General features: G+C 47.2%; 1 protein-coding gene across 1 annotated transcript; it reads left to right on the top strand.

Moving 5' to 3' along the window:
• The first annotated feature begins 1,360 nt into the window (after window positions 1–1,360).
• On the top strand, window positions 1,361–26,630 carry EXTL3 (exostosin like glycosyltransferase 3). The gene is made up of 7 exons (XM_078866454.1): window positions 1,361–1,550; window positions 8,197–9,733; window positions 12,595–13,679; window positions 18,210–18,337; window positions 19,930–20,074; window positions 21,095–21,223; window positions 21,468–26,630. Exons 2-7 carry the CDS (start codon window positions 8,617–8,619, stop codon window positions 21,675–21,677), a joined length of 2,814 nt encoding a protein of 937 aa, XP_078722580.1. The 5' UTR covers window positions 1,361–1,550; window positions 8,197–8,616; the 3' UTR covers window positions 21,678–26,630.
• Window positions 26,631–26,639: the final 9 nt, after the last annotated feature.

Below are 26,639 nucleotides of genomic sequence, written 5' to 3'. Positions count from 1 at the left end.
GCATATTGTACCCCCAGAAAGGGCATCTCGCAACCCCAGAAAGGGCATCTCGCATCCCCAAAAAGGGCATCTTGCACCCCCAGGGCGTGCACCCCCAGGCTAAGAAGAATAACCACTGCACTAGTGCATCACAGCAAGAAAGACCTGGGTTCAATTCCCAATTCGGGCCCCTTTCAATTGTGGAGTGTGAATGTTTTCCCACCCTGAGATGTGTGGATTTCCTCCTCCCAAATATAAAACAAACCACCATAAGCTGTAACTGGCATTAGCCCAAATATCTGGAGAATTTTTACCTTAAATTGACTCTATTTGGATTACATACAGCAACGCCGCCCTCCAATGTACAACAATTGTCTTGAGACTCAAGTAATAATGATGTATTCACCCAGAACTTTAAACCCAATCTTTGGGGTTTAATTGTAGACCTTTCTGTGCATCTGATATCTGCGAATTGATGACAATTAGCTGCATTGAATCGCAGCCTCGGCGATGGTGACACTTTAACACTATCTCACGTGGATTTAATGATAGGGTTATTCGAATGATTTGAGTGGTCTAAAAAAAACACACATGAAGCATGATAATACACAGGGAATACAAATCAGGTATATATCCTGATGCTATATATGTATGTGAAATATATTTATTTTGAATGCTAGGTGGGAAGGAGTGGGATATATATTGTAGTGATAGTACTGTATATAGATTATATACACGAGGGCATCATTAGTCATCTGTGCTCTACAGTATACTTAAACTATACCTGTGCAGAAAAGCATAGACTTCATTTAAGGACTAAATCAATAACACATGGAGTACAGCAAGTAGGTATAGCATTGTAGTTAGACCACACTTCAGTGCGCAAAGGAATAACATTACCATACAGTATACATAGACTGCATTTATAGTCTGAAACGTCTTGTCCAGTGTGGCAGAGGAGGCCAAAAACACCCTCCCTCTTGTGGACGGCTTTACCGTCAGCAAGTGGCGTGTGTAGGAAATTGCAGGGCCGCGCTTTTAATTTTACAAGCCTCTATCGCCACTAAACATCGCAGTGCTACTACAAATTCTTGCATTCATACAACTGTCAACATATTTCAGCTAAGGCTGCATTTAACTTAACACACACAACACAACATACATTCGGCCCATACTGCATGCATAGGCCGTACCTACTTTAAATGCTAACGCGAGGTGGACGACCACCAACTTTGGCAGAATGCAGTCCGTAAAAAAAACCCAGTCGAGTTCGATAGAAAGTGTGTAGCTAACAAACGAACCAAAAAAAACCGCGAAAGAATATTAAAACAATGTACTTATAGACTGCATTTCTAGACTGTTAACGCGCATTGCGCGTTGCTCCGCCCCGCGATGACCATCATCGTCGCCACGCTCCTCCCGCCCTTCGGCTGAGTCGCGTCTTCTCGGGTTAAAACGAAGAGAGAGAGAGGAAAAAACAGCTTGGAGGCGACCAGGTGAGAGAGGAGACTTCACACCAAGGTGCGAGAGAAGACTTCACACCAAGGCGTGTGTGTTAGTTTCGTTCACAGGTGACTAAAAGACGGGACTGTACGAGGATGTCCCCCCCCCCAATAGCACCACCGCTGCCGTGTCCGGTGCGACCTGGCCGGCAGGGCTTGTAGGAAAGGTGCTAGGCTTCGTGCGCGCCGGTTGCGGCCTACCGGATTCGCGGTCACTGTTAATTTGTCTTTATCGGTGTTCGCTGCCTGTTATCGATGGTTGTTTAACGTTCGATTGTGATGATAACGCGGGGGGCGATTATGGTAAACGATTGAGGACGTTGAGTAAAAGTTGTGCAACGTGTTAAATCGGTGGCTTGATTTTAAGATTAAATATTTTCGAGTGTGGTAATCGCTGTGGCGCCTTGCAAGCCTCACATTTTACAACGTGGGTTTCTTTCGAAAGCCTCTTAATGTTTACCAATTAAACTAACGCAATTGTGCAAATTAATTGTAGTGCATCGTGGTGTCCCACCTCGCCTGCCTACACGTCCCTACCACGGTGTCCAATGTTTAATAGTTTGCGTAAAAATGTGACTTTGTGAAGGTAATTCTTGTTGTACACTCACGACCGTATTCACATCTTGCCATTCGGGAGTGAGTTGTCTCTTGCTTTGTGTATTTTGCTGTGTGTACTGTTTGCTTATAGCTGTGCAAGTGTATATACCAGCTTCATATTGACCGTGTTCAACATATTACATCGCTTAAAACGCGCCTGCTTTAAATCGGAATCTTTAGCCTGACGAAATCCGATGAGCTACTAAGCGTTTGTTTTGTTTACAGATATCTAGTTCCCACGACTGAATACACGACTTGTTAGCGGACAAGGTGTGTGTGTGTGTACTGTGATGTGTGTACTACATGGTGTGTTCTGTACCGTGAGGTGTTATTTGTACCGCGTCTGTTATTGAGGAAGATGCATTGCTTATACTGTTTCAATATTTTATAAGACTCACCACCACTACATCGGCTGTGCACACATGTATTGTGCACACTTCTTATGCACTGTGTTGTGTGTTATCAGCACTATGTGTGCTGTGTTGTGTAACGTAATGTGTGTGTGTGTCCTGATGCAATAACTCTGCAGTGTTTTGTGCACTACCCTGTGTATTTGTCTATTTCAGACTGCTTTTTTGTGTCTTGTTTGTTGTCCTACGTACGGTGCGAAAGAAATTCAACATACACACACACGTGTGTGTATGTTGAATTTGTGTGTGTGTACACTACTGTGTACATTATTTGCTAGTGCACGTTATTCACATGAACAAGGCGGGCAAGGTTTACAGGAATGTGTGTGACCCGTCGTATCATACTCTGCCAAATGTATTATGAAACTGACGAGATTGCTGTTACTCATGTTTAGTGTGCAGAGAAATGTGCCACAGACTTTGGAGTTTGAACTATATGGGGTTTTTTCGCTAGAAATTCTAAATATCGTCTTGGGAAGTTGAAGTTAATGGGTGCTGTTATATTGGGAGGGGCTGGACACGCAGCTTTGCGCATCTAAAAAGTTCAGCGGTGGCTTATTTTGTTTCGATTTAAAGCTTTCATGACTGCAGGGATTCATCTTCTTGGTTCTTTCGGTAAAGTCACGTAGAAGGGAAATAATAAACATGAAACATGATAAAATAATTCTCACGATGTTTCGGCCACAACGCAAGCAGCCGTCCTCAGGTGAAGAAACGTCGTGAGAATTATTTTATTATGTTTTATTTTTATTATTTTATTATTTCCCTTCTACGTGACTTTACCGAAAGAACTAAGAAGATGGCTTATTTTGTTGTTTAAAAGTTCAGCAGCTTGTGTCAGCGTCGTCCTTTTGATGTTCTAAAAAGCTAATTTTAATAAGCTGTTAATAATTAACGCGCAGCTGGGGAGGAGGAGGAAGGACCGTACAGTGTTGTAGTCACAGTTTTTTTTATGACCACGCAAGGTTTAAAAACAGATGTTAAGTTCATTACTCAGTCTGTGTGTGTAAAATATAAAATAATTCGTATCGATCCAGAACGGAAGCATCTGTGCCCAGTGACTCGAGGCCGAGGGTAGATTTTCCACAAATAGTTAAAATAATGAAAAGGAAGAAACACCCCTGTATTTGTTGATAATGTAAGGGTTCTCTTTTGCCGATACAGAGGAGAACCACCTGAACTCCCAGATTAAATGGTGGTGGCCAAAAAAAACACATTTGGCGACCTTATTCTAAGTAAGACCCACTGCTTTGTGAACCCCGGTGATGATGAATCGTGCAGGCCCTTCGTCAAAGTCCACTGATGGACCAAGGCTTTCTTCCCCCATGCCCTGTCACTGGCGGGTTCTTATTCTTGGTTCTTCCGGTAAAGTCACGTAGAAGAGAAATAATAAAATAAATATAAAACAATACAAAATGCTCACGACGTTTCGACTGCAACACAAGCAATCATCATCAGGTGTGAAATCCACAGCAAGAAAAGTCCACAGGAAGAAAATTTTCTTGCTGTGGATTTCCACAGGAAGAATTTTTTTTGCTGTGGATTTCACACCTGATGATGATTGCTTGTGTTGCAGTCGAAACGTCGTGAGAATTTTTTTATTGTTTTATATTTATATTATTTTATTATTTTCCTTCTACGTGACTTTACCGAAAGAACGAAGAATATGAATCCCTGCAGTCACGTAAGCTTTAAATCAAAATTTGGCGGGTTCTTGTTGTTGTTGATGGTCAGCAGTGGTCAGTGCGGGTTGGTGAAGGGGGGTAAGCCAGCACGTGTTTAGATAACACCGCCGATGCTCTCTAGACGTGGCAGTGAATCGACAAATTCTCTGGGGCAGTAGTAAAGGGTCCTTGCCACCTAGCCAACAACGCGCCCCCATCATCGGGATCTTTCCGCCGGACGAATCCGATGAGTTCTACAAAGCTCTTTATCACGGGTGCTCCTGTAACGAAATGCTCAAAATGTGGATTTTAACAAAATATATGTTGTGGTGGGGGTACATTTGTGGGAACCCACACTTGCAGCAGTCGGCACACGCATTCACCTTTTATGGCATTTACAAGATGTGCGTTGTCATTTATTCTCCGTCTGTAGTTGCAGATACGGATGACGTCCACGTGGCCTGGTTGTCATCGTCCAACTCTGAACAAGTGCCATGGCCCATGGCCCAAAAATGTTTGTTCATTTTCCAAGATATATTTTTTGGCTGTTCCGCTTAACATGGACATTAGAGACTGATCTTGTGCGCGTTCTTTACCGCTCGACGTAGCCAAGCCCGCATGAGATTATGTCTGAGCACTTCTCATCTGTCATTGCCAAAGTGTGATGTCTTGCCAGGTGACAGCGTCGTCGCTTTAACACGGTTGCATGCTCAAGTCCTTTCATCACCATTTGTGACTCGATCTAAAATGATGACCATGCTTAGGACTGACTAATTGCCCTAAATGGTCTTTCCTCTTTCTAGCAGGTATGCTGGTGGATGTGATTAAAAAACAATTATCTTGTCTTCACACTGATTGTATTAATACCTCATGTATTACTCTACTGTACATACCCACTGCTTAATTTTGTGTGAGGATGTGTGTACGTGCTTGTTAATGAGCTGCCCTGTTGCCTTTTGTTCCGCTACCGGATTGAATTCAATAGTTGCACGTTATGCAAGTGATTGAAGATGGTGTGCTCTGGGCTTATCCTGGGGTTCACTGTTTGAGTCCACACTCTTATGTGCAGCAATTGGCTCCCCCACCCTCCCCCCACAAGTCTCCCTGTGGCTTGAAATAAGTGGCCAGCGCCTGAATGTAGTGGGAAAGAAATAAAGGCAGTTCTGTGTGCCTCTCTGCCTTGACCTCTTGCATATGTCATCCAAAGGAACTTAAGGTCTCATGGCAGCATTTACCAGTGCAAGCTCAAAATCTTTCCGAGTGATGGCCTTTGTGTAATTACAGTAATAATTCACGGTCCTTTGTTCACCCACTGCTGGATAAAGGTCACCCTTCCCATGCCGTTACGGTCATGCAGTTTGATCGTGCTTTTCCATGCTCGTCCGTGTCACTTGGCAAACGGAGGGCGAGGCTTGGGAATGGTTCGGATCTATCTGTCGCCACAGATGTTCGTCCGTGGCTGGCAATCAAACTCGGGTTATCAGGCGTATTGTGTGCATTGTGCTAACCACTTTCCTATGTCCTTTACGTTTTCACACGTTGCATTGCACAGTAACGCGAACCTGCGAGCGTGGAGCTTTAAAATGAATCGAGTGGCATTTTGAATTCGCAGCAGGGCTCCGCTGAGTACACCTAAGCTATCTTAGTAAACGTAGCATCAGGAAAATCCTTGCATTTTTCATTACACCATCGGCAGTCAAAATATAGCTTTGGCATGGTTCTTAAACAGCTATTTTGATAGTTTTTTTTTAAAGGCTTCTGTTATACGTCGCCTTATAATGCTTGATGGCAAGGCTTTTGGGTGCATTCGGATTTCAACCACGTCCTTCTCTTGTTCTAAGGGATTACTTTTTCCTTCCGACAGACAAATCGTGCAGAAGTTAGCAGCTGTGTGTAAGGCCTTTGTGGCACTAGCGTGGCTCTTCGTGGATTCGCACGACATTTGAGCACGGCGGTGCTGCTGCTGGTTTTGGTGGTGGTTACACACAGAGCTTGACCTCTTCACTCGAGTTGGCACGAGTCTGTGATGAAAGAGCATTTCCTGGCACGTACTTGGGTGGCAATCTTGTTTGCCCCCCGCCCCGGCCAGTGTTTGTGCAGAAAACGAGGGGGTATGGGGGGGGGGTATTTTAAAGTGTTGGGTCTGTGCTGTGACTGACTGACAGTTCTGTTTGCTGTCTATGTCTGTGTCATCTCATGTCGCCCGCTTGTTGTGTGTGGGCCGAATTTAATTTGTATGCATGTATTTGCGTCGATTGGGTGGGTTTGTGCTCGGTCGTTTTTGAATGCAAACCAAATGTGCAAATAACTAAATGCATTTTTAGCACATTGTGTGTGTGCAGCGTGCTACTCCTCTGATTGCGAGAGCTCAGCTTATTAACAGAGTTAGGATTTGCATTGTTTCTTTTGTCCTTAGTCAGCCAGTGTATCCGTTTTTTAGAACTCTGCCATCTGTATAAGTTATTGAAATTCGAAAGGCTATACGTGTGCAAAAGCTGATCAAAAATGTAATACCGCATGGAGTATTACTTGATGAAATTATTTTCTATTGTGCTTACAGCCGGATAAAGCAAACCCTTAAGTAGATTTTACACAATTGCAATCTAGGAAATATCTTTATTTCAATCTGCCTTAGGAAATTGTCCATTCTCTCCTGTAAACGTCAGTCTTTGTGGTTGCAATGAGAATATTAAAGTTTTGGCAAGCTATATAATATTTTTTCAGAATTGCCATACATACACGGTGGTTTTACTGACAAACGCCAACGGTGCAATATTTTCGGAGCGTGCTTTGCAAAGTTGAATATCAAGCTGCACGTCGCCGATGGCGGGGCAGGAGCGATAACAGGCGGCACTGCGGGTTAGATGCTCCCAGTGATGGATGGGCGCCATGGAATGCCACGCTGTCTGGGAAATGAATCTCTAAGCCTCCAACGTTTGAGGCAGTGGCTCAGCTGTCCCAGTAGATGCGCGCACAGGAGCGCAAACCCGACCGCCTGGATAGCACCATGGCTCAATCTACCCGAGCGGCGAGCGTTTACTATCGCCATCTGAAGTCGCTTATCTGTTGATTTGCCAGTCGACGGGTCGTTATGTACAATACCCTTTTTGGGGTTTTTTTTTTCCCCTCTTCTCCGGGTTGAATTCCAATTGTGCCGTAGGTGTCATGCTGTCATTAGATTGTGACATTTACATGCGGAGATCTCAAGGTGAGAAGTGTACCACCTTGCCAGTAAATGATGTCCCAGAACTACTGAATTCTTTTCAAGAGGCTTTTTTTTAATCACACTAAAGGCAATACCTTTCATTGCCCCTTCAAAGAGTGTTTGCCGCACGTTATTAAAATCACAATTCTTAATCCTTAGAGGTGGAATATGCCAAATTTTACATTATGCTTTCGTTTGTGCAATCATTGGTAACTGGGCTGAGACCATTCGCTCACTACACATGAGAACCCAGTTTTAATCATGGGTGACTGAGCCCCATAGTCAAACTTACATTTTTATCAGTACTGGCTCAGTGCTCTTGACGGTTTCACATATTGAGAGGTCACCTTTGTGCAGTCATTGATGCTGCTATTTTGAGATGCTGCTTTGGAATAAATAGTATGTGCACCTTCAGGGTTTCAGGTTGCATCTTGCCTCTAAGACTTGGCAGCTTTCCAGCACTCACTTGGGGATGCATATGAAAGTGCCATGTTAACAATCTCTTGACATCCTCGTGGGAAGAGATTTCAATCTGTTGCGGTAGTTCCACAGTAATTACCAAAATCGCTCTCATGCATAACACAGGAAAACAACAGGCGAGTGTCGTGAACCAAGTAGAACTTTTGCTATAAGTCTGCAATTTTTACTGCTGAAGGGGCACTTTGATATCACACGACTGCAGTCGGATTGTAAAACAATCACTTGGCATTTTGTATGCCTTCATGCTCGGGTGTGGAACCCATATGTTGGGCTCTGACATTGTCTTCTTGACAGATGTTTTGAACATTAAGCGATTTAATTTATGTCTGTTAAACAACACTGAATTGCTTGTTTTTCAGGCTGTGAAAATGCTTCCTGATGGGAGAGCGGCATGTCACCAAGAACTGAGATGAATGGTGCTGCACATCCTGCCACGTCCCGATGAAATGTTTTGTCATGCAGGCAGGCGATAAATATTGCGTTTTTCAACCACGGCTAAGCAAACATTTATGAGCGAGGTTTGACCTCATCATTTCCAGCATCCACGTGCGGCTTTGGATAATGGAAATGAAATTCTCCCTTTTTATTGCCGCGGGCGATTGATCTGCCAGTCAAGTTGACGTATCAATGACGGCCGTCGCCGCATCCCCAATAATTTGCCTGTAAAGATGCCCGTGGACGCGTATTGATCGAGTCACTCGTCGCGCATTGAGCCCTCGCAATGGAATCAGTCGCCAACTGTCCGCAGCACAGAGAGGAAGCCTAACAGAACCGTTACCATGTCACGCGCTGGATGCATTGGTTGCATCCAGTGGTGGACCAACGGCATGCGCCTGACGCGGCTGATATGCCTGCTGCTCGTCATCCTGGTGACGATCCCGCTGGTGGCCCACTACTACCTGGCCGTCGACCTGGACAGCACCGGCGGAAAGGGGAACCACGTGCAGAACCGTGACCCCGGCAGGCCACCTGTGGGGCCCTGGCACCCTGGCGCGAGCGGCGCCAGCCTTTGCCAGGGCCGGCACGTGGAGGACCTGTGCCGGATCCGCGAATCGGTGAGCGAGGAGCTGCTGCAGCTGGAGGCGCGGCGCCAAGAGCTGAACGGGGAGATCGCGAAGCTGGGGGCGCGGCTCGAGGTGGCGCGGCGCGGCGTCGAAGGTGCCAAGCAGGAGCTGCAGCAGCTGAAGAACACCATCAGCCAGACGGAGCGCTCTTACCGCGAGATGCTGGCGCAGAACCAGCCCAAGCTCTCGCTGCCCATCCGCCTGCTCCCCGACGACTCGGACCCCATGCTGCCGCTGCCCAAATCTGCGCAGCAGTGCCGCTTTTACAGCTGCTTCGACTTCTCCCGCTGCCCGCTCACGTCGGGCTTTCCCGTCTACCTGTACCCCTCGGAGGGTCTCCTGGGAGACACGCTGGACCCGTTGGTGCGGCAGGCCGTGCAGTCGGCGCTGCGGGCCAGCGTGTACGCGACGCAGGACCCCAAGGTGGCGTGCCTCTATGTCGTGCTGGTCGGCGACGTGCAGGATGGGTCGGCGCTGCCCTCCGCCGAACTCGAGCGCCACCTCCACGCGCTGCCGCACTGGCGGTCGGACGGACGCAACCACCTGCTGCTGAGCCTGTCGCGGCGGGAGAGCGCCACGCGGAACCTGTTGGACGGCGTGAGCACGGGTCGGGCGATGCTGGCGCAGCCCGTGTTCGCCGAGGCGCAGTACCGGCCGGGCTTCGACGTCGTCATGCCGCCGCTCGTCAACGCCATGGCCGAGCCCAACTTCCTGCAGCTGCCGCCGCAGGTTCCGGCCAAGCGCAAGTACCTGCTCAGCTTCCAGGGCGAGAGCGAGCTGAGCGTGTCACGGGGCCGTGTCGGCGAGGAGGGCGGAGAGGGCGAGGAAGCAGGTGACCGAATTTCGCACGCGGCGCTCCGGCCTGTGCCCGACCTTTGTACGGTCTCGTAAGCGGAGCTGGCTCGATCCTCGAGAGTGCTTGCATGGGGGAAGCCACAACGCGGGAATGGGGTCAGCAGAAGGCAGTGCAGCAAAACACGTTGTTGGACTGTACTTCTATGGCACCACGTCTATTGCTACCCCGCATTCAGAGTGGTCAAATCACCCCCACAACCTGTACGGCATGGGGAGGCCCTCAACCAACAAAGGGACTGGCTATGTACTTTTCATTGTGATGCATGGCATGTTAACGTGGTTTATGTGGTGGGCATTCTATTTGTGTTCTGCTGGGTCCAAGAGACCCAGTGAGATGTCTTTGGTATGTAGGTGTTACAGGCTCTTTGCACGACCCTTATACAAGACATTTAGCATCTTGTATACAGGGATAAATAATTCATCTTTTGTGAGCAACTATACATTACTGCCTGTACGTGTCTTCCAGTCTCGACCACCGCAGTAGTGTCGGGTATTTCAGGGCTGAATTCCTAGGGTTTTTTTTTAAGTCGCCAGGATGTATATTTCAAATATATTGTCGTCACTACAATAATAATACGAATGACTTGTTATGATATACAGCCCTTTGTTAATCCGCTACTGGATGAAGGCCTCCGCATGCTGTGCCGGTCATTTGGGTTGTGTGATCATATTTCACCATGCTGTTCAGCGCAGGTTGGTGAAAGGGGGTGCTCGGAGCCCGTTCACATATCACAACGATGTTAGCTGTGGCTGGCAAAGGATGTCAGATTTGCCGGGTTCATTAAAACAGGGGTTAGCATACTGTGCTACTGCTCCACGCCATAATAGCAAGCTTGTATTGGACAACCCAAAATACGAGATTTTTTGGATTCCATCTTAGTTGAATATGAACGCACGATGAAATGCCAAGCAGACCCTTATTAGCTAGGCATGCAACAATTCATCTATTCATTGCTTTGGATGGATTTTTGTACCCATTCTACTTGCATGTAAGAATCTATTATTTTCGATTGTGTATGTGCAGCCAATTTGTCAATACACTAATGAATGAGGGTCTCCCCACGTCGTGCGGGTCTTGAGGGTTATTTGAACGTATATTTGCTACGCTGGTGAATGAAGGCGAGGTGCATAGATGTGGCATCTAAGTAATGTACAATGATGGATTTTTGTCCATAATATAATTTTTCTGGGTTAGCTCGAGTAAATATAAATGGTGTCGTTAAACCTGCCACTACCCGACACAGCCAATTATTAATGTTTGTCACGTAAAAAGAACATGCCGATTCATTACTAGTACAGCACACCGGTGTGTTGGAGAGTAAACCCATGAACATTTACAATCTGAGTACGACGTTTCGCCAGTAATTGCAACTAGTTTCCTCAGGCGACAGCCAGATTTGTGCTAGCAACGAATTGGCATGTTCTGTTTACGTGACAAACCTTACTAATTGTCTGCCGGGTGGTGGCAGGTTTAACGATACATTTATATTTACACGATCTAACCCAAAAAAAACCTGTATTATGGATGATATTTGTCACGAAAGCCTACATGTTAAATGTCTTTTGGTGTCCTACCAAATGCAGCCCACCATAGAGCCCCCGATAATTATATTTGGATTTATTTCTGTCCTTGTGATTTATAGATTTTATAGCTTCACAACACCGTACATTCGACGTGCACCGCAATGGCAGACATACAATGTGTGCGTGAATTGCAGTGCGACCCCGAATTGCTCCGATTCGTAGAGGGGGTAAAACGTATACATCCCCGTTGTTAGCGATCGTCTTGTGGAAACTGAAGCCGAGCTCTGGCGCTGATGCTTACCCCTCACCTGAATTCGAACTCGAACTATAACCCTGGTGCTGTGCCCCTAGGTTCCACGAGATTGTTTCCAAGTGTGAATCAATGCCCATCTTGAAGGAGCGGGCACTAAATGGGACATTGATCTAGAGCGCAGTTTTAGCGTGGTGTCGCGTTTTTCTCATCAAAGCGCCCTATCGGTTGTTTGATTGTGTTGTAATGGCCACTCCAATGCTACCCGAGTCGAGGTAGGAGCATTAAAGTCAGATGAATTAACGGCATGGAATAGCCTCGGTTAACTTTTACCATCCCTCGTAAAGTTGTTTTGTCCTTTGCGAGTTCGTTTTTTGCAACATTTTTTTACAATTCCATAAAACACGTGTGTTAAAGTTGTTAAGGATAGGAAGGGTATGAATTTAATACCCACTGCATTGTTGGCTGTGCTGTATTTCTACTTCACAGTTGGCATAATTCTTTACGCCACCAGCAATTTGATGATTTGTTTTGGTTAGGGGTTTTACAATTCACAGCTCATGAGCTCAGACCAGATATTTCACTTGTTGCTACCACCCAAAACGGCATCGCTTGAGTGGTTCCAATTTCGTTGTGTGGCTAACAACCGTTAATTGAAAGTTAACCATTTGACATTACTGGGTTATAAAATAATCTACTCTTTTGAGCCATGGAAATAATTCGGTACTAAAAGCGGTACCAATTTTTGTTCTGGTCCATGGACTATCAGGATCACCATTGGATTCTTGAATCAAAAATTTTCTCTATTCTTTGTCATCTTATGGTTATTGATTTATTTTAGAGTCTTTGCGAATATTCAACCAATTTTAACATTGAAAAATAATTTGTATGAACATCGATGCGAGCATTAGAAATAATCAAAATTGATGCATTGTTACGTGCCAAGTATATAGTGTGAAAATGCTTTCAGAAAAATACACGCATGTATTTAATAAACAAGCTTCAATTTCCAGCGCGATCCGAGGAAACGAAAAACACTTCTTTTTTGTTAAATCGCCTTTCAGGAGGCGGCGAGGGCAGGAAAATCGACCTCTACGACATCCACATCGTGTCCGTGCTCAAGGCGATCGTCGCCGGCGGCCAGGAGAGCGTTCTGGTCGACTTGACGTGCGACGGCCCCGCAGCCGGTGGCGGCGGCAGCCCTACCAGTGGCGGCTCCCCATCGGAGTGGGCGCTGTGCGGTGACCACACGTCGCGCATCGAGGTGCTGCGCCGCTCCACGTTCGCGCTGGTGGTGGCCGCCGGCGACCCGCGCCTCTCCGCGTCGCAGCTCGCGTCGACGCGCGTGTACGAGGCGCTGGAGGCCGGCGCCGTACCGGTGGTGCTGGGCGGCGACCGCGCCCGCCTCCCCTTCGCCGAGACGATTCGCTGGGAGCGCGCGGCCGTGCTGCTGCCCAAGGCGCGCGTCACGGAGCTGCACTTCCTGCTGCGCAGCGTGCCCGACAACGACCTGCTCGCCATGCGCCGCCAGGGCCGCTTCCTGTGGGAGACGTACCTGGCGTCGGCCGAGAGCGCGCTGGGCGCCGCGCTGGCCACCGTGCGGGCGCGCGCCCACATCCCGCCGGCACCTGTCCCCGAGGAGCCGTCGCCCGAGATCCCGCACCGCTCCGCCAGGGTGCCCACCGACGGCCTCAACCCGCCGTCCGAGATGGGCGACCTGGAGCTGGGGCCCGCGGAGAACGAGCCGCCCTATGCCTCTGAGCGATACAAGCGCAATTACACGCTCGTCATGCTGGACGCCGACCGCAGCTGGAACTCCCCGCCGGGACCTTTCTACCTGTTCCCCTTCACGCCGCTCGACCCCGTTTTGCCGTCCGAGGCTCAGTTCCTCGGCTCCGGCGCGGGCTTCCGGCCGATCGGCGGCGGCGCCGGCGGCACGGGCAAGGAGTTTCAGGAGGCGCTGGGCGGGAACCTGCCGAGGGAGCAGTTCACGGTGGTGATGCTCACGTACGAGCGCGAGGAGGTGCTCATGGACTCGGTGCGACGTCTCAACGGGCTGCCCTACCTCAACAAGGTGGTGGTGGTCTGGAATGCGCCCAAGCTGCCCTCCGAGGAGTTGGTCTGGCCCGACATCGGCGTCCCTGTCACGGTACGTCGATGCTATTGCGCGTACGTGGCACGGCAGAGCGCGATTTTTTTTGTCCCAACTTTAGCGTACTACGCGGAAATAACATCGGGATCGATAGATAAATGGCCTTCGATATATAACCAGGCAAGAAAGGGTCCATTGAGACCAGGAGTCTTCTTTTTTCAAGAGATGCCAGGGTTTAGTTAAGTCAAGAAAAACAACCAATTTCAATGTGTACATTTTGTAAAACAATTAGAATGCAATTACGATGCAATTAAAACAGTTTAAAAATGTTATATGAATGAAAATACTTTGCACTAAAAAAATACATGTTCATGCGGACGATGCTAGGAATTTCATTTAAAATGCTATGCCACGTGGAGGTGTGGAATAGAATATAACAACAAAACACTTGAGGTGTGGTATGGAAGAAGACGTTTTGATGGGTAGAACGTGCGTGCAGGAAGGAGGAGGGAAGGTTGCTGCTGTAAACATTGGAGTGGTCAAGTAAAGAGACCTGAAGCCACACGTGATGCATTGCAACAGCAGTCCTTGGATGTCAGGTGTAAATTTGCAACAACGAGAGCAGTGGTTCTTCTTCTTTACCTGGGGATGCGAGATGCCCTTCCTGGGGGTGCGAGACATGGCCATGAAACCTCTATGTATTTTTCGATTTAAAGCTTTCGTGACTGCAGGGATTCATATTCTTGGTTCTTTCAGTAAAGTCACGTAGAAGGGAAATAATAAAATAATAAAAATCTAATTCTCACGACAAGAACATTTTCTTGCTGTGGTTTTCACACCGATGACGATTGCTTGTGTTGCAATCGAAACGTCGTGAGAATTGTATTGTTTTATTTTTATTATTTTATTATTTCCCTTCTACGTGACTTTACCGAAACAACCAAGAATACTCTATGTATGTATTAACATAAATTTTTATTACGATTGAGAACCAAAGAGGTGCAGGCTGCAGTCAAGGTTAAGAACCATTGAACTAGAGGATCTTCGGGAAGGAAGCGATCACGAGGGTGTGGTGACGTCTTCACCTCGGTTTAAAGTACTTAATTAATGTTTGTATCCCATTGCTGAGAGCAGGGACAGCAATGTCCCCAGCATAATTCGTACATAGTGCTTCACGAATGCTGATACGTGTACATGTACTGGACGTGCGTGATCAATCCGTAGTCATTGGTAGTATGGTTACTGCTCTTCGTGCCACTGTTTGTAGATGTGTATCTAAAAGTCAAGCTCCTGATGCAAGATAGTGGCGTGCCTGGATAAAGGCAAAGATATGGATTTAATGAGCAGACCTCTTTTTTTCTTTGACATCATAGATGTTTTGGCATTTCATTATTTATTACTATTATTTAGTGTAAACTCTCCTTTTGAACTTGGGTTTTTCAATGGAATGTCAAGTGCCTTTCATTATACGTGGCCAATTGTGCCTAGCACACCTATTGTAATGTTATGGGTGGATATGTTTCTGAAGTGAATTTGTTTTGTTAAAGCTGTGTTTTATCTGCACTGTGGATTCTGCCCACTGAAAAAAAACCTTATTACTCTGATGTCAATATTCCTTGTTCATCTGCTTTACTATGCTAAGGGCAGCTTCAGCTTTAATATAATAACATATTTAGAATTTTACATTTTTATTTATGTTGTAAATCCATTGCTGAATGAAGAGCTTCGTGTGTCGTGTCAGTCATTAGGGATTTGCTTGACCATCTCTCACCACGCTTGTCAGTGCAGGATGGTGAAGGGCGGTGGGGGTGGTGCACAGGACTGGTTCAGTTATCACCCGCCACTGATGTTATCCGCGGCCGGCAAATCAAACTCGGGTGGTCGGCTTTGGAATCGTTGCTCCACCGTTACGCACCCAGTTCGTTTTGTTGTTGTTGTTGGCTTGTGAAAAGGGTGCTTTGTAAGTCCTCTACGGACAGTCACAATGTGACTAAAACACACCTTCGGCGCGTGTGCTGATATACTTTCATTTTCGCCGGCGCTAACTGCGGGGTTGATATGTGTAGACGGTAGCGATCGATGCGGCTTGGAGTGTGCTCTCGAGCGCAAGCTTGCCACGCCTCGAACAACCGCTGTTTAGGACCCCCCCCATGCACTCGCAGTAGTTATTTTGTGTGCGTGTGTGAGGTTCTATATTTTTCTAGAAATATTCCAAGATATTCCATGGCCATCCCCCCCTCTCCCTCCCACATTCTCATTGCAAACAAATAAATTAATTCGTAAGCTGATGTGTTTTCAGTGGGTGGCATTCCGGCCCATGGTGATGGGGGTGGGTTGCGTGACAGAAAATAAATAAGCAGAAATTGTTGCGAGGATTGCAGCTCGTCTGCATTTCAGCCTCCTTTGTTCGGCGATCCGTGGAACCTCTACAACTCCCGCCGCAGTGCAAGTTTGTGCGTCTTTGAAGATAGCATCTGGCTTCGCTTTGTTCTGTGGTTTTAAAAGGCATGCTGCCATGCAAGTGTGTGTGTGTCTTTTGGGAAATAAAACATATCATGGGGTGTTTTCAAATGTAAGAATTCAGTGCTTGTGGCCAGGGCTGGTATTTGTAGGTGTCCTTTGCTACTTTCATCCCCAGAAAGCGAACAGTTCCTATCTCGTAGTGGCAAGTGAAACATCGTGTATAATTGCTCAAATTAGGATGTGAAAATTGTAACACTAGTAATTGGCGCGTCAAACGCTTGTACGAGTTGCAGTTTAATGGGTTTGGCTGTGTTGGCTGATGGGAGGGTCTTGCGACAGAAATTTGGCCAGGTTATTGTGGCCAAACCCAACATTTTTTTGTACCATTCGGTTTGTGTGGCTGCAAGACAAAATTTTCCTGTGGTGGCTGTGCTTGACCAGCCACTTCAAATATATTTTTGTTCTCATTGATGTTCAAACTCTACGTGGGACAAGACCCCGAGCCAATGTAAGAGCTATTTGTTCGTGTTTCCTCATCCTTTCCGATATAAAAGCATGACAGAATTCTCAAAAGATTTGCATCAGCACTTTGTGGAGCCAACGACAGGGAACCGAGAAGTGGTTGTCGGCGAGATGCAGGTAGCGGTTTCTAATAACCTATGACCTTGCCTGTCCATTAGTCCAGCGGGTATCCCTGCTGGGTCAGCCGTTGAACAATGCGGGCTGGAGAGACGTATTGAATTCTGTGTGCCTAAATGCAGTTTTGTGTAATCAATCGGGGCCAGCGTTTTTTTTTTTTACCAGGTGAGAGCTCGTGGAAGTAGCCCAAGCCCCTCTTGCAGAGGGGACCTGGAGGACAAATGCATAGTGCAGGCTTCTTCTCTGAATACCTTGACGAGAAGTGCTCTCACAATAGGCTTATCTCTCACTGATAATACGGGCATAGAGCACGGACGCATTGTCAACTCCTTTGCCTCCGGACACTGCCGAGTATACACCGGTGCATCTAAGAGGCTTGATCATTCAGTGTGTCTGTGTGTTTTGTGTTAAGAACCTTGTCTTTTAAGCGAAAGGGTTTGGTCATGAATTGTTTGTAATTTTCATCATCATCAGCCATGATTAATCCACTGCTGGATTATTGCCTGCCCAAGCCTTCGCCATCTCTCACTGTCTTGCGATGCAGCGATCCAATGAGCACATGAGCAGTTGTCAATGCTCCATCTCCACAGTGGACGTCCTCTCTCTCGGGCGTGTTTTGCCTCTTTTGGCTGCCACTGTCATGAGTCTCAACCCCCGACCATCATCACCTCTAGTGACCTATGCTGCCCAAGCTCACTTAATACGTTTATCAAGTGAGCTTGGGAGCCATGGTGGCGATATGTTAACTTCCTCGCCTGGTATACAGGAAGTTGTGGGTTCGATCCCGACCCTGACGCCTGCTGTATATTTGGAGTTTCCATGTTCTCCCCATAGTCGTGTGGATTTTATTCTGGGTCCTCCAGTTTTTCCCTCCATTTAAATCAACAACACGCATTTAGAGTAGTTGGTTGCTACAAATTTACACACGATGCTAAGCCACCTACCTCATTGAGCTATCATTTGTGATAACCAGGTCGCTTCTGAAAAATATCTACGTAGCTCAGTGGGCCTTACCTGGCAGAAGAAAAAAGAGTTTCGTTTTTTTGTGAGTTTTTTTATTAGGCAATATGATGACATATTCTTGGTTCTTTCGGTAAAGTCACTTAGAAGGGAAATAACAAAACAATATTAATATAAAACAATAAACATTTTCACGACGTTTCGACTGCAACACAAGCAATCATCATCAGGTGTGAAATCCACAGCAAGAAAATTTGAAAAAAAAATGTCTTGCTGTGGATTTCACACCTGATGATGATTGATTGTGTTGCAGTCGAAACGTCGTGAGAATTTTTATTGTTTTATATTTATATTATTTTATTATTATTTCCCTTCTACGTGACTTTACCGAAAGAACCAAGAATATGAATCCCTGCAGTCACGAAAGCTTTAAATCAAAATATGATGACACTTATATTGCGCGTTGTTGCCCCGTAATCTACGGGTTACATGATCGCTGTCCCTCCCCCCGGCCGCACGTCGCAGGTTGTGAAGACAAAGAAGAACAGCCTGAACAACAGATTCCTGCCGTACGATGCCATCGAGACAGAGGCGATCCTGTCCATCGACGACGATGCACATCTTCGACACGACGAAATCATGTTTGGCTTCAGGTGGGTTTTATGCAAAAAAACGCCCTTGGGCAAATGGTGTTTTGAAGAGGTTGGACCGCGTTGGATTATTCCTGCAGAGCACTGAGCCGGCTCCGCTGAGACCCTGGAACCAGGTTTTCAAGTGTGGTGGCTTGACGATGTCAACCTTGTCACCAATGACTGCGAAATCACGTTACGTTAAAACAATTTTTTATTAAATAAATGTTTTAATTGACGTGCGATCACACAGTCTTTGCCGCGTTGTAACGGTTATCACGCTGGGCTTGCAATCCAGAGGTCGCGAGTTCATTCTGCTGGCACGGCACAGTTGAAATAATGGTGCACGTTTCTTAAATCCCCCCCGTGTGTGCCTCTGTATACTCCCAGCAGTATTAATCGGTCATGGAAGAGTTGGCCAAAATACCCTCTTAGAAAGGGGTCTCTCGCGGAGGCCCATTTCACCAGCAGTGGCTTGACCGATCGCTTTGCAGCGCTGTGCCTTTACCCTTTGCAGGGCATATAAAAGGTGTGCCTCCTGGTGTGGCTTAAAAGAAGCCCATTCGAATGGCTTCAGTCGTCCTTCTGTGATGTTATCTTCAAGGGCCTATTCTGACACGCGGTGGTGGGGGAGTTGCCTGTAGTGAGGGATACTGAATGGATATTTGCTCATCTCTGCGAATGCCCGTAGCACAATTGGATTGTAATTAGGTGAGGATTAAAACACGCCATTCAAAGGCTGCGAATTAACACCTTCAGTTATTGGACGCCTTTGCTCAACAACAACAAAAAATGCCGCATTCGTTTTCCCCTCTCTCAAACTGACCAAACCAGTCCAGTGGAGGAGTGAGTGGGAGGTGTGGTGGTCAGTGTCCGGGCACATGTCACTTGCTCAACGCGGGAGCGTTTATTTTGGTGTGGCTTTTGCTTTGAACTGATGCGACCTTTCGCTCCCCCACCCCCCCCCCTAAAAGAAAGGTCGGCAACAGGTTGGATAGTGGGAAATAAAGTGCGTCCACTCTCGCTGTCCAGCCACCGCGAGCAGGCCACACGAAACAGTGTGGTTGCCAAAGGTGGAATGGCATGGACCGTTACATTTACATACAGGGTATATAGTCATTAACACTTGCCGTAGCTTTTTTGAGAGCAGCAATGCCTGATGGGATGGCAAAAATTTTCAACCCTTTGAATTGAGAGTCGATGCAAAAATATGCGCATACATTCAGCTCTTAAGCTGGTGGTCTGGACAAGGCTGAGAGAGCATCGAACATGCAACGTGGTGACCACGTGGTATATAATGGGTGCTGTGTCTTCCTGTTGTTTGTGAGCAACACACCATTCGTGTGTTGTGAAATTTGTTTGTATCCAGCTTGCACACATTTTCCTTTTCTGGTGGATTTTCTCAATTTACAGAACGTTGGAATTGAATTTCACTCCCTTTCTTGTTTTCCCCGCATTTATTTTACACTGCATGCGTGCGTGTTCGCTGGCTGGAACATCAAATTGCATCTCTGGTGGTGTCTCCTACACAACGCCCTTGACGGAATGCATGGGGGTGGTGGGGGGGGGGGAACTCTCCCGGTGTTTCTCTTCACCTGGGTGATTTTGGCGCCCAGGGTTTGGCGGGAGGCACGTGACCGCATCGTGGGGTTCCCGGGGCGCTACCACGCCTGGGACTCGCTGCACCAGTCGTGGCTCTACAACTCCAACTACTCATGCGAGCTCTCCATGGTGCTCACAGGGGCAGCCTTCTTCCACAAGGTGAGATCTGCTCATTTGCATTTTAATCGAGCCACGGGACATTCCCTTTATAGTTTAGACACGGCCCAAACAACTGAAACGAAACTAAACAATTTTTTTATTTGACCAGGTAAGGCCCACTGAGCTTATTACGTAGCTCTTTTTCAGAAGTGATCTGGCCACAAATGATAGCTCAACGAAGTGGCTTATCACGTTGAAATGTACAGCGCCCAAATACTCTAAATGCACGTTGATTCTAAATGTGGAGGGAAAACCGGGAGGACCCGGAGAAAAATCCACACAACCACGGCAAGAGAGAGAATATGTAAACTCCAAATATACTGCCGTCAAGGTCGGGATCCAATCCACGACGTCCTGTATACCAGGTGAGGTCGTTAACATCTCGCCACGCAAACAAACAGCCCTGATCTTGCAGCTGTGTGCCCTAGGCCCATGTTCGCGTGCTGTGCAACACAGGGCTTGAAGCTCCGCTGTTGAGATGAAAACTCTTTAAGAAATAATTCTCTAATTGGAATCTGTAGTGAGCCACGCCATGATAACTCTTTCGTGATGCAATTGTGACGCCACTCCCACAGTTTAATATCGCCTTGCGGTCATCTCACCGAGAGATTAACTAGTCACGCGTCGTAATAACTTTGTTTTATTTCATGTAAATTAGATGCCGATTTCCTTTAGGCTAATGCTCAACGAATTAGCTGGAATAAATTAGAAAATATGAATGAGTCGGACAGTAGAGATGAGATGAATTATTTCTTAAATATAAACACGACCCCAAATTGTGAAGTCCCCCCTCCTCAGCAATCCGTGATGTCAACTCCCTGCCCCTGTTCAAGTACGGGCTCTATACCTTTTCTTCTGTCTAACGGATTGCGTCTCTCTCCCTCTCCATATCAAACAAATATGCCCACTGTTCTTCCGTAGCATCTTGAGACACAGCCGCATTGTGAAGCTGTATATTTTATTCATAGATACTGTGACTAGAGAAACTAATGGCCCTGCGGGTGGTGCGCTGTGCTGCAGTACTACGCCTACCTGTACTCGTACGTGATGCCCCAAGCCATCCGCGACATGGTCGACGAGTACATCAACTGCGAAGACATCGCCATGAACTTCCTCGTCTCCCACATCACGCGCAAGCCGCCCATCAAGGTGACCTTCCTCCAGTGTGTTTTTTTAAAGATCTTGGTTTAAATTTTTTAAAGATTTTGGTTTTATTATTTTATTTTATTTTCTGTATTAAATTGCAGTTGTGCTACTGCTTCATGCCATGGGAATTCTCGCACGTCGGAATGGATTTGCCTCGTTTCGTAAAGAACGGATCCCTGGAAAGGTGGCCTAACACAGGTCTGGTCCGATGTCTGGTCCGGTCTCCGTCCGTTTCCTCACTTCGCAGGTGACGTCCCGCTGGACGTTCCGCTGCCCGGGCTGTCCCCAGGCGCTCTCGCACGACGAGTCCCACTTCCACGAGCGCCACCGCTGCATCAACTTCTTCGTCAAGGTGTACGGCTACATGCCGCTGCTCTACACGCAGTTCCGCGCTGACTCGGTGCTCTTCAAGACGCGGCTGCCGCACGACAAAACCAAATGCTTTAAGTTCATATGAAGGAGGAGGCGGAGGAGGAGGGGGAAGAGGAGAGGCGGTCCCCGGTCATCGTCTTTGCCACCGACCCCGTCGGCGAGCCTCGGCGGGGGAGGCGGGGTGAGCCTGTGTGACACCAGGGGTGGCAGGAGAACGATCTGTGGAGATTCTGCTCCTCCTTCGTCGTATGGTTTGAGTTGGTTTTGGACGCCCCGTCTGCAAGAGTTGCGGGCGCCTAAATTATTCCTGTTAGAACTGAAAGCCCCTAAGGCTTGCGCGCGACGATGTTCATCGCGAAGAGTCGCGCGACGCCCAGGGAATGCGCCCAAGGGAAGCTCGTATCGACTGTCGGGATTTGGTTTCGCTGGTTGACGCTTATTTATTTCTCACACGTGACTTGAACCCATCACAGGAAGCGAATGCCGAATGCAGTTTATGATGCGTAAGTACTGTATTTATTTGTGGTTCTGTTGACCCTCCCCGCGCGATGATGTAAAGGCATAAGTGGCTTTCGTATTTTAGATGTTAAACACGGTATGCTGCCAAGCCACAAAAGAAACATGCCCCGCTACGCAGGCTGTGTTTCCATTAAACAAAGCTATGTTCGCAAATTTTTCGTGCAATCTTACCGCATTATCCGTAACAAAGGTTTTTTGGGTTACATCACGTAACTATAAATGTGTCGTTAAACCCGCCACCACCCGACACGGCCAATTAGTAAGGTTTGTCTCGTAAACAGAACGTGCCAATTCGTTACTAGTGTACAGCACACCGTTGTTGTTGGAGAGCAAATCCACAAGATTTACAATCTTGAGTGACTTTTCGCTAGTAATTACAACTCGCTTCATCAGGCGACAGCCAGATAATGCATTAATGCATATTAAACACACTGTAACCGATGACTATACAAGATTATACACACGCATATATATACTGTAGCGTATTGTTAACAAAAGACGATAAAAAAAAACTTGCACTTGGCAGGGAACCAACATTTGTTGCGGCTAAATTTCAATGGAAATGGACACAAAACGGCAAAATAAAGATACAGATGTGAAACTCGCGTTGGCACAGACGGCCAATCAAAAAAGCAGGCCGCTGAAAAAATAAATAAAAGCCGCTGACCTTTCCATTGTGCTGGGATATTGCTAGGCGGCGACCTTCATCTAACAATGGGCGAAATAAAATTAGACCGGGATTTTGGTGATTATTCTCCATTTGGCGTGGCACGCGATTATCAAGCTGTGCCGTCCCCATAAGTTGCGGTGTCATCGCAGCCACAAGGCTCATTGTGAGCACTGCACCCCGTAATTATATTGTCATGGTTTATATACTCTATATATACACACACACGTGACTCATTGCGAGACTGTCATCGTTATCATTCATTGTGTAACCACTGCTGGATGGAGACCTCCCCACAACGTCGCCGATTGCCTGTTACTCCGTCTCCGCCGTGGTCACCCTCTGCGGGAATTTCCTCCTTTTTGGCTACCATGCCATCGCCAGCCTCGCCCATCGGCCATCATCCCACTCTTGTGATGTCTCGCCCAAGGCCACTTGGACGAAACATCGCTACGATGTCTCTGTTGTGTTCGTCTCTTGGTGTAATTCCCAGGCATGTACCTCTGCATGCTACTTTTGCGTACTTTTTCAGTTTTTTTCTGTCATAACTGACATTGTGCATCAACGGCCAACACTTTACGCACATTGGTATGCTTCTTTTCGTTATTAACTTTGAAGTTTCAAAAGCACCACATTTTGCCCTCACTCACCTCGTTTATGTCATCATTTTGATCCTGGCCTGCCTTAAAAAAAATTGTCAAACTTGTCTCTCCAACAATTATTTCGTTTTATTTAGCAAAGTTGTACATGACCGTTGCTTTGGAATTTGCATTTCAACCGTGCAGCCTTCTCCGTTGGATTATTCCGTCATTTCACGTCGTAGTTCACTGCCGTTTAATTCTTCGGACTGTCGTCAGCACATGCGGGGGATGGTAGATACTTTATTCGATCGATTTAAAAAAGAACAAAAATACATTGTAGGGTCGCTGTGAATCTATTTGGTGTGAGCGTATCTCTTGCCCCACTCCAGTGTAGTAACCTCCTCTATCTGTAAGAAATAGATTTTAGACCAGTGCTATGTATTGTTGCATTAAGGGGCTCGGGGTTTTTTGCGAGAAGTTGGGCGCAGTGGCGTTTACGTTTGGCCGTCTGTACGGGAATCTTTATTGGCGGTGGGCAGTGGTGGGTGGAAAAAAAAACCCCGTGGAAACCCGTATCACTCTTAGCAACGCGCATACGCAGACCCGATCGCACGGACGGGTTGTGTACGTTGCAAAAGGAAGTTAATGCGACCTTCAGACGTGCAGCAAAATAAAGAATTAACCGCATTTTAATGGAAACATAGCCGTCCCGATGACCTGCTTTGATAAAACCGGATCTGCCGGAGGCTTTTACATTTCGACCGACTTAACGAGTTAAAAAGGCGGACGGTTTTATTTTGTTGTTGATGGACTTTTGTCACTCATGCCCGTCGCTTCTAACAATTTTTATGCCCTGATTGACACGGAGACATCTGTCCATAAATATCAGTTCCACTGCGATGACAAAACTGCAGATAAATTTAAAAACCCTACGGGAACAAACTTGGCGTTTAGTTTTGTCTCCTGCAACAGACCGTGCTCGCTCCGTTGTTCCCGTAGCGGCGAGAGCGCCAATCGTACCCCTTTGTCTCGCCACATCCCGGACGGAACTTTTCTGAGCTCTGTAAAAAGTTACGTTTCGCTTCTACATTATATATATGAGCAGCTGTGCAAGATACTGATCGAAAATATCAAAAGATTATCCTCTATTATTTTTTTAATATTCTAAAAATTCGATTTCGTGTCTCCCGAGTTCTTGGAGGAGTTTGCCGGTGGCAGACTTTGATTGTGCTCGGCGAGATGATTCCACTGTGTAAGTTGTCCCAGTTATGGCTGTGTATTTCTTTGATGTGACTTGTGGTTGTGCCCGCTACGCGTTGTTAGGCACGATGCCCCACATATTCAGGGCGGCACCTGCTGGAATCGGTTCTTGAAATGTTCCAGAAGTTCCTCTGCATAATTGGGGAATTTAATTCAGACCCCCCCCCCCCGCCCCCCCCCAAAGAAGCTGCCTAGCGTGCAGAGCGGAACGTCGGACATCACGCAGAGCAACATGCGGTACGTCCCCAGAATACACATCGGGGGAGCTGACCCAGGTAATTGTTGATGTACGTTTGGTATCGTTATTTGATGTCGCCATAGTCACAATTCTGCCCAGCCATCGTGTGGTATATTGACAGTGTTACTGTATTTGACTAAATTTTGTATTAAAAAGATAAAAGGCGATTTCAGAATGTGCTCGCGCGTGACAGCAAGCGTATTCCCGGCACGTCGCACCAGCGCGTCGCACCGATGCGTCTTACCGATGTGCCGATCGGAATTCGGGCAAGTTGCTGCCTGACCACTGGCTAGGTGCATTTAAACCGGGTTAACGTTTAAACCGGGTTAACGTTAGGCAGGTTACACTGTACTCGATTACAATATTACGATAAAGACTGACGATTTTTGCGATCCGTCTTTATATATATACAGTATATGTGTTTTGCGTGTAAAATCCTGAGGTTACTCACCTCTGAACGGCCGTGAAGAAAGTAATGTTTACATAACATGTTGTCTATGTCCTGTTGGCGTGTGGCATGATGCCGATGTTATGGGATGCCTGTAGTTAACACAAGAGTTGCATTCTCTTGTAACGTTGTGGATATTGTCGATTCAATTAGGCTAAGTGATATTTATTCAATTTTTTTGTATATATATTTTTTAAGCTTTTATCGGGTGCGACGCTTGGTTTAACCCCACGTCACCATTTGTCCACCAGAGTGGGAGTCAAGGTCCCGATGTGGGTAGACGTACCCCGTAAGTCTTACACCGGGAGAGCCGCGTGTACAACGTAAGGATTATTAATGCCCATACTTTGTTACAAATGCAAAGCTATATTAGCTCCATTGTGTGTGTGATTTTCGTGCGTGGGCGAGTTCCCCTTTCGTGGGGCTTGGCAGCCACTGCTCCTCCGACCGTCGGGCAGTTGGCCTCGACCAAATGATTAACCCGGCAGCTTCGGCTGCATCTTCGTCGTCGTTGGTGAATGCGTTTGTGAACTGTGCTACGGTGCACCCTGGCCCGGAGGGAACCCGTCCGCCATTTCAAAACGGCACTCGTTTAATGCCCTGACGACAAAGCTACATCCTCGCAATGTCAACAGGTTACAACGCATGAACCCTTTCCCGTTCCGATGGCGTACGTGTACGTCGTCAGAAACGGAACCGGAAGAAAAAATGTAATAACTTTATCGCTACTGAGGCTCTCCCCCAAGGCCGTGCGGGGAGGGCGTGCGGCACAGTTTGGCGCCAACTATCATCGGTGTGTGGTCGTGTCCCTACGGTTCTCTGCGGTGAGTCCAATGTCTTTAAAAACCACCGCGCAATACGCTTCTCTAAATAAAATGAACGCTGAACCGTTTGCGCATTCCGGTGAACGGGACACCCCCCCCCCGCCCCCACCCCGCAACTTGCCGTCGTCTCGGAAAGGGTTGGAGGGTAACAGGCATGGTGAGGTGGTTGGCAATACTCACTGCTACGGAGCCCTAAGACCCGAGTTCGATTCCCAGCCATGGTAAAACGTAACTGGCAAAATGATATCCGAACTTGACCCTGGCCCTGTCCTCTCCCTTCACCAAGCTGCACTGACCAGCGTGGTGAAGCACGGTTGAACCCCTTCGTCGGGCAGGTAGGGGGGGGGGAGTAAATCGCGGTTTGGGTCCCGAGCGACGAGCGGAGGAGCCGGGGCCCTACGTTGCCCACGAGGGTTGCTACAGCTTTGTCACGGCCACGATAGAAACCACTGGAATAAAGGCATCGAGCACGGGACGTTGAATAAAGTTTTATAAAATGCCCATCGCTGC

Source organism: Lampetra fluviatilis, chromosome 22 (genome assembly GCF_964198595.1).
Source record: "Lampetra fluviatilis chromosome 22, kcLamFluv1.1, whole genome shotgun sequence".
Classification (NCBI taxonomy): domain Eukaryota; kingdom Metazoa; phylum Chordata; class Hyperoartia; order Petromyzontiformes; family Petromyzontidae; genus Lampetra; species Lampetra fluviatilis.
Note: the sequence above shows the minus strand (reverse complement) of the source record. Positions and strands in the feature narration are given on the sequence as shown.